We start from the raw sequence: 14,894 nt of genomic DNA on the forward strand, positions 1-14,894 counted from the left end.
TTCTTACTTGGCAGGCTCGGGAGGAGTCATGTCAAGAGCTGCTTATTTCTAATATTGTACAGAGAATTCCTCCCACTATTTCTTCCAGATGCTGTCCATCTCATTTATTTATTTATTTGGATTAGCTGTATTAAAATATAACATGCTTCCAAATGCTTTGCTCCCAAATTCCCAAGGGACGGCCCTTTCTCATGGGGATGGATGTCCTTAAGCTGTTTAACATGCTTAACTCCCCCTGCTCAGAACAAGGGGAAAGTTCCTGACTCCAGAGTACCCAGGATCTCACAGAAAGCTTTGAGCACTTGGTATTGAAGGAGTCGGGAAAAGGAATGTAGCAAAACACTGGGCAGAGAGACAAGAAAAATCTGCAGCTTTTCCAGTGACTGTGGCACTGATCTGGCTATCGAGCACCTGAGCAAGGAATTACTGAGCCTTTCAGCAGGTTCCTGATGGACTCAGAAGGTGAAAAACAAAAGGATGAGTGCAAGTGAGCTCTTTGAGCCTTGTTTGATGAGGACTTACCTAGTTTTGAGTTTTATTAGACCCGCATCAAGGCGCAGGGATCATCTGAACAAACCAGGGGCACATGCACATTTTCATTTGGTTTGGTGTGGAGATTAGGGAGGCTGATTGTACAAAAAGGGAAAGTTCTCCTTGGTCTCTGAGGCTCGGTGGAGTGCAGTCACTTGGATCAAGTTTTCCTTGGCAATGGAGTTGACTGAAATCCACAGCTGAGGTTTGGCTTTATGGGGAGGGGTGGAATCACAAAATGGCTCTGAAGGTGGAGCTGTCAGAGAGTGTCGAGCCTGAAAGGTTGACCACAGGGTCTTTGTGGCTCTCTCTTTCTCCTCCACTGCCCCTAAATGAAAGCAGTGGGAACTTTGAAAGAGGAGAACAGAGGGATAAAGCCTTTAAATGCCAAGGAAACGCCTGGCAGATGCTGGACCCTCAGAATACCATCCACTGAAGCCTTGCACGGTCTTTGAGGGGCTCTGTTCATGCTCCCAGCACTCACAGACATCCTTCCTGGAAAGATTTTGCCCTGTTTCACCTGTCCAGACCCGGATCCTTTCAACTATCACCACACCTACTCCTACTTCCCCATCCCGCGAGGCCCCCAGGCCAGCAGCCCGGCGTGCCCAGCCGCTTACACATCCTCCCCGCTCTCGCTCAGGGAGATGGAGTGGATTTTAATGGTTGGCACTTTGCAGTTCTCGTGGCTGAGGCTCCCTGAAGCTCCTGGACAGCAGCATTCCTGCAGGAACCCTTTGCTCTTGGCTTTGGCAGCCGTGCAGTCTTTGGAGACGGCGGTTTTGGTGGGCACGCCCTGCACGGCCGAGAAGATCTTCCACTCGCAGACCCCGTCCGACTTGGAAATCTTGTAGAAGGTTTCTCCCGACCCCACGGGGATCCTCACCACCCCTTTGCCACTCTCCATGCCCTGGCCAGCAGGATGGTTGAGGTTGAAGCTGGGGGTTTGCTTCTTCGCTGGCTGCTTCCTCAGGAGGCACTGAGCTTTCAGCACGTTCTGGAATGCTTTCTTGAACTCTTGACTTGAGCATGGATAGATGATGGGGTTGATGCAGCTGTTTAAATATCCCAGCCAAAATGTTATTTTAAAAAGTGTGTCCGGGGGTTTGATTGCAGGAAAGAAAGAACCTAAAATGGAAAATACGCAGAGTGTTAGGGCAGAGGCAGTGAGGAATTGCAGGTAACCAAAGAAACTAAAACACTGGAAAAAATAAATAGGATTCTGTTCCGTCTTGAAAAAATCATGACTGGAAGGACAATTCCTGCAGGAACAAGTGTTTTGGGATCTATGGTGGCACACAGTTACATGGATGCTCCATCAGAAATCAGTTCAAGAGAGCTATTTTATAATTAAAAGCATTATACTCCCATTTAGAGCTAGAGAGGCAGCCAGAGCACTGATTCCAGGGATAGGGGAAAATTCCCTCCTCAGGGACTCCTAATTCAAGATTAATTACCCAGATGACAGCAGTATCTTTAAGGTCATCACATGGGGCTTCACATGGCAAGAAAATCACACCATTGCAGAAGGGTTAGAGAAAAAAGGGATTAGAGTTGACTGTGTTACATGAAATGATGAATTACTGGGTACTGATATTGCCCCAAACCTTCAGAAAATTTAACTATCCACATCCTGCCTCATGGAATGCAGCTAAAATTGAGAAAATTTAGAGAAGTTAAAGGAAAGATTTCTTCTCATACCAAGGAACCCCGGGGAAGGTCTCTTACGCAGCCATGAGATATGTGTATATATCTATATCTATATCTATATCTATATCTATATCTATATCTATATCTATATCTATATCTATATCTATATATCTATATCTGTATCTATATATCTATATATCTATATATCTATCTATATATTTATATATATAATTATATTCAATATATATTTTATATATATCAATATATTAATATATTTATACTATTATTTATATTATTTTTATGATATTTATATGTATATTTATATGTATAAGTATATTTATATGTATATGTATATTTATACACATATATTCTGAAATACACTTTCCGTGTTACCTTCCCAAGATGATTCAAAGAGCAACAACTTTGATGGCTCCTTAGCAAGGAAAGTACTTTGGCATTTCTTTTTCTATAGAATTATGAGTTATCTGCTGATTTAAAATCTTGGCAATGTTATTCCTGATGCCAAACCTTTGGTTTTATTAAAAAAAATATAAAAATCCCAGAAACAAAATTGACTGATTTTGGAATTTATACTCAAATTTATAATAAACAGGACTTTTAGCACTGGCAAAGCCTTGTCTTCCTGCTTCCCCTGGAAAAACTGTAAGCATGTGGAAAGAAATACTTTCTTTGGAAGGTTTAGGCATGGATGCATCCATCATCCTCTGCAGTTTAACCGTGTCTGGGATCAGCTCCCAAGCTTTACAGGGATTGATCTGTTCCTGGACCTCTCCTGGCCCAGGAAAAGCTGATAATGCTCTCCGAGGGTGCTCTGTCAGAAATCTGAGAGCTGCCTGAGCCCTTTTCCTCAGTCTTGGTCAAACAAAGCTGCAGCATTTGCAGCAAATGCCTGCCAGTGGCCAGAGTGATTCTTGGGGTGGTTCTGCGTGTGTGGGAATGCACCAGAACCTGCCTGGGCTGCTCCTGGTGCAGGGGATCCATCTCCTGCTCATCCTGCTGGATATTCCTGCCCAGGAACCTGCAGAGATCTCGTGGTGGCAGCAGCTTCTGCACCCTGAGCAGAGCCCATGGTCCGGGCACACTGCGGCCAGGGAGGGGATGTGGGGCAGCCAGAGGAGCCATGCAGACCTCTCTGACCTGGGAGAGGGGCTTTGTGTGTGCTACAGCAGCAGGGAAGTGACAGCAGGGCAGGATCAACACAGCGTGCTTTGGGTTGGGAGGGACCTTAAAGGCCACCCAGTGCCACCCCTGCCATGAGCAGGGACAGCTCCCATTCGCCCAGGCTGCTCCAAACCCTGTCCAGCCTGGCCTTGGGCACTTCCAGGGATCCAGGGACAGCCACAGCTGCTCTGGGAATTCCATCCCAACCCCTCCCCACCCTCACAGGGCGGAATTCCTTCCCAGTATCTCATCCATCCCTGCCCTGTGGCAGTTTGAAGCCATTCCCCCTTGCCCTGTCCCTCCAGGCCTTGTCCCAAGTCCCTTTCCAGCTCTCTTGGAGCCTCCAGGGGCCCTGAGCCTTTCCCAAAGCTCTCTTGGAGCCTCTGGGGGCACTGAGCCTTTCCCAAAGCTCTCTTGGAGCCTCTGGGGGCTCTGAGCCTTTCTCAAAGCTCTCTTGGAGCCTCTGGGGGCACTGAGCCTTTCCCAAAGCTCTCTCGGAGCCTCTGGGGGCTCTGAGCCTTTCCCAAAGCTCTCTTGGAGCCTCTGGGGGCTCTGATCCTTTCCCAAAGCTCTCTTGGAGCCTCTGGGGGCTCTGAGCCTTTCCCAAAGCTCTCTTGGAGCCTCTGATCCTTTCCCAAAGCTCTCTTGGAGCCTCTGGGGGCTCTGAGCCTTTCCCAAAGCTCTCTTGGAGCCTCTGGGGGCTCTGAGCCTTTCCCAAAGCTCTCTTGGAGCCTCTGGGGGCTCTGAGCCTTTCTCAAAGCTCTCTTGGAGCCTCTGGGGGCTCTGAGCCTTTCCCAAAGCTCTCTTGGAGCGTCCAGGGGCACTGAGCCTTTCCCAAAGCTCTCTTGGAGCCTCTGGGGGCTCTGAGCCTTTCCCAAAGCTCTCTTGGAGCGTCCAGGGGCACTGAGCCTTTCCCAAAGCTGTCCCTTCCCCAGGCAGTGCAGAACGTGCCACAGGAGCTCTGTCTCTGTACCAAACCTCTGATTCCAGCCTCGGGTATGACCTGGCCACCAAGCATGGCCCTTGCTGCCTCCATGGTGGCTTCTGGTTGCCCCAAGCTGGCCCAGGTAGAGCAGTTTCATTATTGCTTTCAGAATCAACCAGATTTTAAGACCAAAAAGGTTTTGTTAAGGAAAACAAGCGCTGTTTTGCAGTGAAGCACAAGCAAGCACACGCATCCACAACCTAAAATTTTTCTCAGCAAATTAATGCTTCTCTCCTTTAGTGAAAACCAGCTGAATAACATTCTCAAAGAACTTTCTGGCTGAAGTCATTGGCAGATGAAAAATAATGAAAGGCTTCTAAATGCCCAAATCACGCTCAATTTTTTGGTTTGTTTCCTCATTTAAATGCAGTGTATCTGCTGCTTTCCCTATTTGTGGTTAGACAAAAGGTGAACCAAATCCCGCTTTAGGGAATCAGCTGTGTGAGGCCAAGTGTAAAAATGGGTAAACAATAACAATTCCTGTTTGCTGCAACTCCTCGCTCTCTCCAGATGGAATGCAAGGGCTGTGCCAAAGTCTGATAAAAATAGAAAACAGCCAGTGTCAGAGTCTGTCCCTTGCTCTTTTTTTGGGGTGGGATCTGCATGTTAATTTATTAATGTCGCCTTTTTTGGTTCATTAGTGGAGAGCCTTGTTGCCTTGGAGTAACACACAGTGCAAGGAAATGAAGGAGCTTTAACAGCACAGGGACTTTGCTCTCTGTAGACCCCTCTATTCACTGGCTCTCAAAGAATCATGGAATGGTTTGGGTTGGAAATCATCTCATTCCAACCCTCTGCCACAGGCAGGGACACCTTCTGCTGTCCCAGAGTGCTCCTGGGACACTTGGACACTTCCAGGGACGGAGCAGCCACAGCTTCTCTGAAAATTCCATCTCAGCCCCTCCCCACCCTCACAGGAGGAATTTCTTCCCAATATCTAATCCAAGTGTATCCTCCTTCATCCCAAAGCCATTCCCTCCGTGTTTTCAGTGCATGCCCTGGTAAAAACTCCCTCTCCAGCCTCCCTGTAGGGTGTGTTTGACACTCAGGGGCCACAGAAATCTCTGTCCTTCTCTTGTAGCCACACAGTTTCCTCTGTAGCTCAGAACTATTCCCTAATCTTTCCTGCTGGCTACCTGAGTATCTAGAAAAAGGGGAAAAATATCTTATTTTCCAAATCCTTGAGGAATGGTGTTCCTCCCCACAGAGTCCTAAGAACGTGTCCCTTTCTTCCAAACCTTTAATATTCAGAGATGTTGTGATCATCCTCAGTGGCTGACGGATCTGGTAATGAGCAGGAGGCATTTTCAAACCTGGTGACAAAGGGGTTTGTTCAGTGCTGAGCACTCAGAATGGACAGCCAAGGTCAGTTGAACTCAAAGGAGAAATAAAACAAGGATTTTGGTTGGGTTTTTTTGTTTTTTTTTTTAAACAATGACCATAATTAATCATGAGATTAAACAAGAGTGGTGAATTATCTCTTTCTTAGGGTGTGTGGTACACATTCCCTACTGAGCAGTGAGTGCAGGGAGAGCAGGTGGAGCTGGGATGAGCATTTCCATGCAATCCTTCACCATTTGGTGACTGCCAGTGCATGTCAGCCAAAGTTTGGGCACTTGGACACCATCAGCCAGGGCTGAGAAAACAGAATCAATGCACCTAATTCTCAGAGCAAATTTTTCCAATCCTCTCAACTCCAGACCAGGTGGAATCACAGGTGCCATCCAGGTGTCCTCCAGCAGAGCTGGAAGGTGAACAGCAGCTAAGATATTAAGTTTTCACTCTTGAAATTAATTCTCTGTGCTGTTCATTGGCCTTAATATCTTCCTTTGCACACTGCTGGGAATTAAATGGTAAACAGTGGCAAACCTGGTTAAAGTTTAAAGGCTTCACCTTACGCTGTCTCCCTGCAGTCTGTGCTGGAGGAACAGTAAAGAAAGCTTCAAGAGGTGTTTCCATGCATTTTGAATCATGGATTGAGTAAATGATGCTGGAATTCCTGCTTTGTTTTCAAAAGGTTGGGGACACTCAAGTGTCAGTAGCAAAATACAATTGCTTCTTGTAAAATGAAATAAAATAAAATGTACTATGAGCCTCCCGAGATCTTTTGCCATTAGGTATTTCATCACTCATCCCTGGAAATGTCAGGATTGCATTTTCTCCCTTCATCATTTATTTTCCTGTTTGACATCTGGAAGTCTCTGCAGCTCTGAGAGATAAGTTTGCCACGTCCCTCCTGGTGAGTAAGTGCCAATTCACTCTCAAAGATGTAATTTGACTTTGTCATTTGTCACAAGAGTTGCCTGATTATGGATTGTTTAAAAACCAGCCCTGATGTCTGCATCATTTCATTGATGGGCAGCAGAGACGGTTTTGGAACCTGCCAGACTGTAAAAGCTTGTGTTGTTTACTCTGCATCATCGCTGCCAGCACCATGGGAATCAGATCCTGTATATTTGTGTGACCCATGAACTCTTTGTGGTGTTAAAACCATCTCAGCTACAAACCCATCTCTGCTACAAACCCATCTCTGCTACAAATCCATCTCTGCTACCGAATCTGATTTAGGTTTGCTGCTTTTCCCCCCCTTTTTTATTTTTGTGTAGCTTAAATTTGGTGACTGAGGCAGAGCACAGAGGTCATGTGGGGGTGATGCTGCTTCAGGGTTTGGGGGATTCCAGGGCTGTGTCCATAGAGAATCCCAAATTGGTTTGGGTTGGAAAGGACCTTAAATCCCATCACTGCCACCCCTGCCATGGCAGGGACAGCTCCCACTGTCCCAGGCTGCTCCATCCTGGCCTTGGGCAGTACCAGGGATCCAGGGGCAGCCACAGCTTCTCTGGGAATTCCATCCCAGCCCCTCCCCATCCTCACAGGGAACAATTCCTTCCCAGTGTCCCATCTAAATCTCCACTTCTCCATTCTGAAGCCATTCCCTGTGTCCTGTTCCTCCATCCCTTGTCCCAAGTCCCTCTCCAGCTCTTGGAGCCCCTTCAGGCTGGGAACAGGATGAGTGCTCTGCTTACAGGGAAGCAACGCTCACACCTCAGGTCCTGCCTTGGAGCAGTCAGTCCAGAGGGCAGCAGCTCCTCCAGAGCCATAAAAACCCAGAGGATGAAGCACAGAGGAGCGTTGATATCCCAAAAGGAATGAACTGTGTGCCAGGGCCTCCCTACATCTCTCATGGCTCTACAAACATTGATAAATATGCTACATGTTGTGTTCCCAAGCCCAGTGCTAGCTCTAAACTTTATTCCCTAAGACAAGTGTTCTATACTGCAACTCAGGGCATGACACAATCTGCCCTCTGGAAAGTGTATTTATAAATATAAGTGTATATATATATATATGTATATATATATATGTTGCTGCAGACATTCAGCAGCTGCCCCCTGTGCACACATGACCTCCCCCATATGCTCTCACTGCTCCCTTATGGGAAGTCTCTTTTATGGAATAAAAAATGGTATCAAGGAACCCTTGGACAACAGGAAATGATCCTGGACTCTGCACAATCCAATTAACACAACCAGTGCAGAAAAAGCGGTGATGTGAGGAAGTCTTGCACTTTCCAGATGTGCCTCCCCAGGGTCTGGAATATCGTGGCTGTTCCAGAGGGAAAATGAGAGGGACTTTGTGCTTGGCTATCCCTGGTCCATAAAAAACAGATGCAGAAGGAGGAGCGGGTTTGTTTTCCCTCCCAAAGCCCTGCATTCAGCTCTGTGCAGCACCAGGAGGGTGTCTGGGCACAGGTGAGAGGTGAAAAGCTCAGGCAGCAGGAATGGGTCGGTCTGGGAACACTGCTCTGATGATTTGGATTATTTCAGACCTAATTTATGCTCTGTTTCATATTGTACCCACTTAGGATGGATGATATTTCTGGCAAATGTCTCAGCAAGCAACTATTTCCAGATTCGCTGCGGGCAGCTGCAGATTTAGAAAGCTGATAAAAAACCATGGGAAGGTAAACTGAGGTTTTGTTACCCTTGTAAACCCGAATAATCACATTGTTTCACAAATCAGTGGAATTGTCACTCCAGTTCCAGTTCCCTAGCTGTGGAATGGGTCTGGATCCCATTGCTGACATTTTGGAGATATTTGATATTTGCCCTCAAGCCCTCGCTCTTGAAGTCATTCACTCACAATAAAATAATAATTTTCCTTTAAAAATTAAAAAAAACCCCAAAACCAGCCAGAGAATAGTTTGAGAAGCTGGGCCTGTCTCAGGCTGTCTCATGAGTTTTTTGTCTGTCATGATTTTGGAATCCTTGGAGTTAGAAACAAGGAATTATCTTCTTCAGCAAGAGCCAAGAGTCTCTCCCGTTATCCAAATTGCAGACAAATCCTGACATTTGCCCAGCAGGGTGGGAGAATCACTCACCACAGCCTTTCCATCACTCCCCAGCCCTGGATTGTGCTGTGGCATTTGGGAATGAGTGAGAGATGACACTCCTGCCTCCTTTACTCCGGGGACTTGGAAGTGGTGGCTGTGTGAGGAGGGATATTCTGGGACAAGGATGTGGCTCTGTGACAGGATCTCCCAAAGCAGAGCACAGCTAACCCACCTTCCCTCCCTTGGTTTTAGTCTAAATCAGTATAAAAAGTTTTTTAACATTGATTCTTCCCCTCCTTTGCTGTGTTTTGAGCCACTGGGAGACATTTCAGGATTTGGGAATGGTGGAGAAATGTTTTGCCCAGGGATGTCTGTGGGATCTTTGTCATTAGCTGAGTTATTGACGCAGACCAACAGTGCCTTTCCAGTCTGTGATTATGAAAAATGCCCCTTGTGATCAGCAAAAAACCTAAAAAAATCCCTTGCCATGGAAATGTCTTGGCTGTTTATCCTCATGGCTGAAGTTCTCCCCATTCAATGGTTTAACTCACACACACCCCCCTGTGCTCTGTGACTCCAGGAGTGCAAACATCCTTCCTCTCCCTGAGCAGGGCTACAGAGAAAGAGCTGGAGCTTTATTCTGGGGGTTTTTCCCAATTTTAAGTATATTTTTTTTTCTCTCTCTCACTGAGGGAACACTGAAATATTCATGTGGGGAGCCTGTGTTGGTGTGTGTTGCTACTCTGAGCCTTTTGACCCTCTGAGAGGTCATGTTATGTCAACAGCAGAGATGGAAAAATGCACTTTATTTTTCTGGCTTATGTCTAATGAAAGTAGAGTGGTTCTCTTTGACTCCAGTTAAAAAAATTACCACAAAATAGTAAACAGAAACCAGCTGTAGACAGGATTAGAGGATTCCCTTGACAGTGTCTGTGTCAGTTCACAGGACTCATTTACTCCTCGACCACAAACACAAACACCCTCCAGCAGATCCTCCTTTTTGCTTTCTTAATTACAAGAATGACTGACAAATGTTAAACCCTTCCTCTCCCTTTCCCAGTTTAGTATTTTTTTTTTTCCTGTGGCCTCCTAGCTCGGACTTTCTCTTTTCATTTCTTCCAGCTTTGGGAAGCAACACCTACACCCAGAGCTGAGCCACAGGAAACAGACCCCAAGCAAAGCTCTGGGAACTTGTTCTCCTCTGAGAGTTTGTTAAGATAAATCATCAACCCCAGGCTGGGACCATTTTTGCAACACGCTCAACCCTTTTTTCTCCATCAGTTCTCTGCACGTTTCACCTTAAAAAAACCTCCAAGCACTGTCTTTTATGCTGCTGATGAGAAAGATTTTGAAGAATTCCGGAGCAAGACATCAATTTCAATTACAGGACAAGGTCTGTTCTGTCACTTGTAACATGAAAACTTTTCATCACTTTCACTGTTTTCTGGGGGGTTTCACTGATTTCTGGGCTCTTCCAGCTCTGAGTCTTTCTATATCTATCTATCTATCTATCTATCTATCTATCTATCTATCTATCTATCTATCTATATCTCCTATATCCCTTTATCTATCTATCTATCTATCTATATCTCCTATATCCCTTTATCTATCTATCTATCTATCTATCTATCTATCTATCTATCTATCTATCTATCTATCTCCTATATCCCTTTCTCTATCTATCTATATCCTATGTCCCTTTCTAGGAATTGCAAGAGGAGAACACAAAGCCAGAATTGCAGGTTGTGGTTGGGAATGCAGAGCCCAGATTGCCCAGATGAAGCACCCAGATCTGAGCCTCTCCCCACAAAGCCCCGGCCCCTTGGCCCAGGAGCTGCAGATAAGCTCAGGCTCTTCCCCTTAGCCCTCTCTGAGAGATGCAGACAGGCTCAAAGTTGCTCTTTCCTGGCTCTGTTTTGTTGTTTTGTGTGCCTGGTGGTCACTGAATGGCCAGTTGAAGCCATCATTGATGCCAGCTCTGCTTGGCTCTGCTCACAGGAATGAAAACCTGACTTCTTCCTGGAGAAACCAAACTTCTGACAACCTTGTGTGGTACAGAAGTGTTGTGAGCAGTGAGTCCACACTCCAGCATGCAGAGGAAAAGCAAATATTAGCCTCACTTATTTTCCTGCAACAGGATTATAATTTCCTGGCTTTTTCTACAAACAGCAAGCTAAGGGAGAAGAAGGAGTGTTGGATTATTGGGCTGAAGGACTTTGCACAGACCCTTTGGAATGAAACTTCATCCAAGACAGTAAGAAAAAAACCCCATTCCTTACAAAGACTGCAAATGGTACCTTTACACCCCAGCTTCAATTCAGGTTATTTTTTACGGCAGGGATACTCCAGTTGTTTCTTCATCAGCCAACATGGATATTGTGCCTTTCTCAGTATCCTTCCATCCCTCTTGCCCTTCCCATACCTGCACCTCAAGGCTGTCTGCCCTGCTTTATTACACACTTGAATAAACCCAGTGTTTCTTGCTTGGATGCAGCTCTTGGCTGCCAGAGTGGATGTCAGGGGATGTGGAAATCTTGAAGGTGCTGTAGATCACAATGAAGTTAATCTAGGTTTGGGGAAGTTGTGCTGCATGGAATGAGCACAGCTGTCTGAAGAGGTCTGTGTAGCAGTTTTGGAGTGTCTGTCTCATGGGCAATCTGCACTGGAATCATGGAATTACAGGCATTTAGGGTGGAAAAGATCTCTTGGATCATTGAGTCCAACCATCTACCTATAAACCATGTCCACACCTGTCCAATCCCTCCAGAACTGCTTGGTGGGACCATGTTTTGGTCTGTCCCATGGCCACAGAGCCCAGTTCACAGCCATGTGTGCTCTGAGCTCCACCAGGGTTTCAACAAGGAACATTTTATACACCTGGAAACTCTGATCCCCGCTGCAAGATCCTGTCAGGATCACTTCCCTTCCCCTTCCCAACTGGACCTGGCTGCAGGACAGACCCAAATGTGGCTGTTGTCTTTTGGAAAGTGCTCTGCATCAAGATGTGAGTGCTTGGCTTTTTTGAGGACTTTTTTAGTGCCACTTGCCAGTTTAATCAGTTTTTTAATCAGCAGCAAATAGGTTTTGAAAGCCCTATAATATATGCTTTAAAAATAACCCAGTAACACCCAAAAACAGAGGAAAAAACCTCCAGAGTTTCCTTACAAGGAATCAAAGGAAGATGCAAAACCATTCTGGAGCCCAGAAGATTTCTTAAATCCAAAGCAAATTTATTAACGACAGCTCTGTGTGGGCAACCACATTTGCAGATGAAAAGTGTGTTTAATGCAGTCTCCCAAACCCTTTCTGAGTATGTTTCAGTCATCTTGGCAAGCAGCATTCCAACGTGCTGACATCCTGGCCAGCACCAGCCAGGCCCTTGGGGGCTCCTCCTTAGGAAACAGCTCCAATCCAGCACATCCCAGCATTGACCAAGAGGAAAAAATTATGAATTTTGGGGTTTTTTCCACATTAGCAACAGGTGTTTGTGTGAATTGATAAATCTTGGTAAAACCAGTAGAGGTTAATTGAAAAAGAACAGTTATTTGTAAGATTGAAAAAAGCAGAATTTAAAAAAAAATGGGAAATAAAACCCCCAAATCTTTCTTTTCATGTTTAGGTAAGCCTGTTTTACATTTTTCTTAGTGGTCCATATTGTTGTCTTACTAACTAAAGCTCCTTACTAATGAAAGCTAAATAAAATCTTACTTTATTTTTCCTGTGGCTTTGCCTGTGTTTTAAGATAGTCAGAAAGCATAAAAGCAGAAGCCCTTTCCATAAAAAAAAAAAAAACAAACAACCCTGAAATCGAGCAAGTCACAGATTTTAGTTTCCACGCTTGAAAACCCCAATATTTAATGGCAGAGCCCAACTCAGTGTGATGAGCCACATCCCTCACCCTCAGATATAGGTATGAAATTAGTATTCTGCCTTTACATCCTGCAACTGCATCAAAGGTAACTGAGCAAGGTTTAATTAAAATTCTAATTACTTCTTTATATTCCAGCAAAGCAGAACAAATCCCCAGCTTTGCTCCTCTTTGGAATGACAACTGGAGAATAAATATTCATCTCCAGCATGGTGGCTGAGCCAGTGTTTGGCCAGTGGGCTCAGTGAAAAAGATGCAAAGCAGGGCAGTATAAAATTGGTTGGAAGGATCCTCACTGCTGTCTCCTGACGGGTCAAATGAAAAATTGGATTAGAAGATTAACTTTGTTTGGAGTTATGGTATCTCACAGGATGAATTTCCTGATAGGAAAATGATGTTTTTTCCTTAGAGGGGGATCATCAGTGCTGAGCACTCTGTGAGATCTGTGAACAGCTGCTTCAACCCTGAATGTATTTATATCCTGACCTTTTATACATTTAAGTCACCTGGCTGCAAACATAAACACACAAACCCCTAAAGATCCTGTTCCTATAGCAGAGATGGTCACAAATATCTGCTCCAGCTCACAAAGAGGATTTTCTGTGTGGGAAAAGCACAAGACTGTTTCCCTGGTTTTCAGAATTTTATTTCTCATCACCAGAGACATTTGGTCTCATTTGAGCATTTCTTTCACGCTCCCTGCTTTGTGGTGGTGAGTGTTTTGGTTTTTTGACAGCTTTGCAGGACAAAATTGTTCCCTCAGAGCTTTTCTGATCAGCGTTATCACACCCAGCCACAAGCACAGCCCAGAAGGCTCTGGAAGACACACAGAGGTTGGCTCTACTTACCAAGAGGCATTACTACAAAAAATGGGAGCCAGCAGAGAACGAAGCATCCTACCACTATTCCCAGGGTCTTGGCAGCTTTCTTTTCCCTGGAGAACTTGAGCAGGCGCACAGAGAAGTGGTGCTTGCTCTTGGGGTTGGGCGCGGAGCCGCTCGCACCGGGTGCATTTTTGCGGTGGATGCGGAGGGTCACCTCCTCGGAATGGGATCTCTCCGTCTTCAGCCCAGAGCTCAGCCCTTTGTTTTCCCTTTTGGCCACCACGTAGACGCGGCAGTACATCACCAGGATGATGATCAGGGGCAGGTAGAAGGAGCCCAGCGCCGAGAACAAGACGTAGCCAGGCTCCTCGGTGATCTGGCAGATAGTCTCATCCTCGGGGGCCGGCTCCTTCCAGCCAAAAAGGGGCCCGATGGAGATGACCAGGGACAGAGCCCAGACACACAGCAGGGCCAGGAGGCCCCTCCTCTCCGTCACTATGCTGGGGTACCTCAGCGGGTAGCTCACCCCGATGTATCGGTCGATGGAGATGATGCAGAGGCTCATGATGGAGGCAGTGCAGCAAAGCACGTCAACAGCTGCCCAGATATTGCAGAAGATCCTCCCAAAGACCCAGTAGCCCAAAATCTCCATGGTAGCTGAGAAAGGCAGGACGGTAGAAGTCAGGAGGAGGTCAGCTACAGCCAGGTTGATGATGTAATAGTGGGTGACACTCTGGAGGTGTCTGTGGCAGGCTACGGACAGGATAACCAGGATATTCCCCAAAACCCCAAAAACAATCAGCCCCCCTAGAATAACACCCAGTAAGATGGCCTTGGAAATGTTCACGGGCTCCACAGAGTGGGTGCAGTTGGAGCACTCGGAGGAGTTTCCAGGGAGGAAAGCCATGGCTGGAAATGTCCATGTGAGGCTGCTGAACTTTCCAGGCAGGAACAGGGACAAGATCAGTTCTTGGAAGGTCCTATAGGCAACATTTGCCTGGCCTTGCTGGGGAAAAGAGTTTTGAAGAATGTCTTAAAACTGCAGCACCAGCAGCAATGAGAAAGATCCAGAAACATATTAGAAAACCTACCTTTGCTCCTACGCTTTCACCAGAATAGCACGGTTGATACTCACCAGTATCGAGTCAAATTTAACTCCTTCTGCATTTTCCTTGGGGTGCACAAATGGGGCTACACGAACCTGAGGCTGTTTATCCCACTTTCCAGGGTTATGTGATGAGAAGTACTGGAGCTGCAGGTTAAAATCATTTCTGTATTTTGGGGAAGGCTCTGTATTTAAGGAAAGTGAATATTCCAAAGGGCCTCCAATTTAGCTTCTGAGAGGAAATCACCGACGCTTTTGACTGCCTGGTGTTAATCCTGATTCTGCCTTAAAATTGGCTTAGAAACCTGACTGGGTAGAGGTTGCTGCTGTGTCTGCTCAGCAATTTTCTTTGAGATACCCATCCTCAGGGTCTAGGCTGTCAGTCAGAGCTTTCCATCCTTGGAGCACTCATCAGT

The 14,894-nt window shown here is 46.0% G+C and overlaps 1 protein-coding gene across 1 annotated transcript; it reads right to left on the minus strand.

The window, feature by feature from the left end:
* Positions 1 to 631: 631 nt before the first annotated feature.
* ADRA1A (adrenoceptor alpha 1A) lies at positions 632 to 14,525 on the minus strand. The gene is made up of 2 exons (XM_058859319.1): positions 13,398 to 14,525; positions 632 to 1,659 (listed from the first exon to the last, which is right to left on the minus strand). Exons 1-2 carry the CDS (start codon positions 14,278 to 14,280, stop codon positions 1,148 to 1,150), a joined length of 1,395 nt encoding a protein of 464 aa, XP_058715302.1. The 5' UTR covers positions 14,281 to 14,525; the 3' UTR covers positions 632 to 1,147.
* Positions 14,526 to 14,894: the final 369 nt, after the last annotated feature.

The sequence above is a fragment of the Poecile atricapillus genome, chromosome 29 (genome assembly GCF_030490865.1).
Source record: "Poecile atricapillus isolate bPoeAtr1 chromosome 29, bPoeAtr1.hap1, whole genome shotgun sequence".
Lineage (NCBI taxonomy): Eukaryota > Metazoa > Chordata > Aves > Passeriformes > Paridae > Poecile > Poecile atricapillus.

Coding starts and splice junctions, on each gene's coding strand:
- ADRA1A (XM_058859319.1), bottom strand. CDS start 14,280: ATGGCTTTCCTCCCTGGAAACTCCTCCGAGTGCTCCAACTGCACCCAC. Junction 1,660..13,397: donor TTTTGTAGTAATGCCTCTTG/GTAAGTAGAGCC, acceptor TTTCCATTTTAG/GTTCTTTCTTTCCTGCAATC.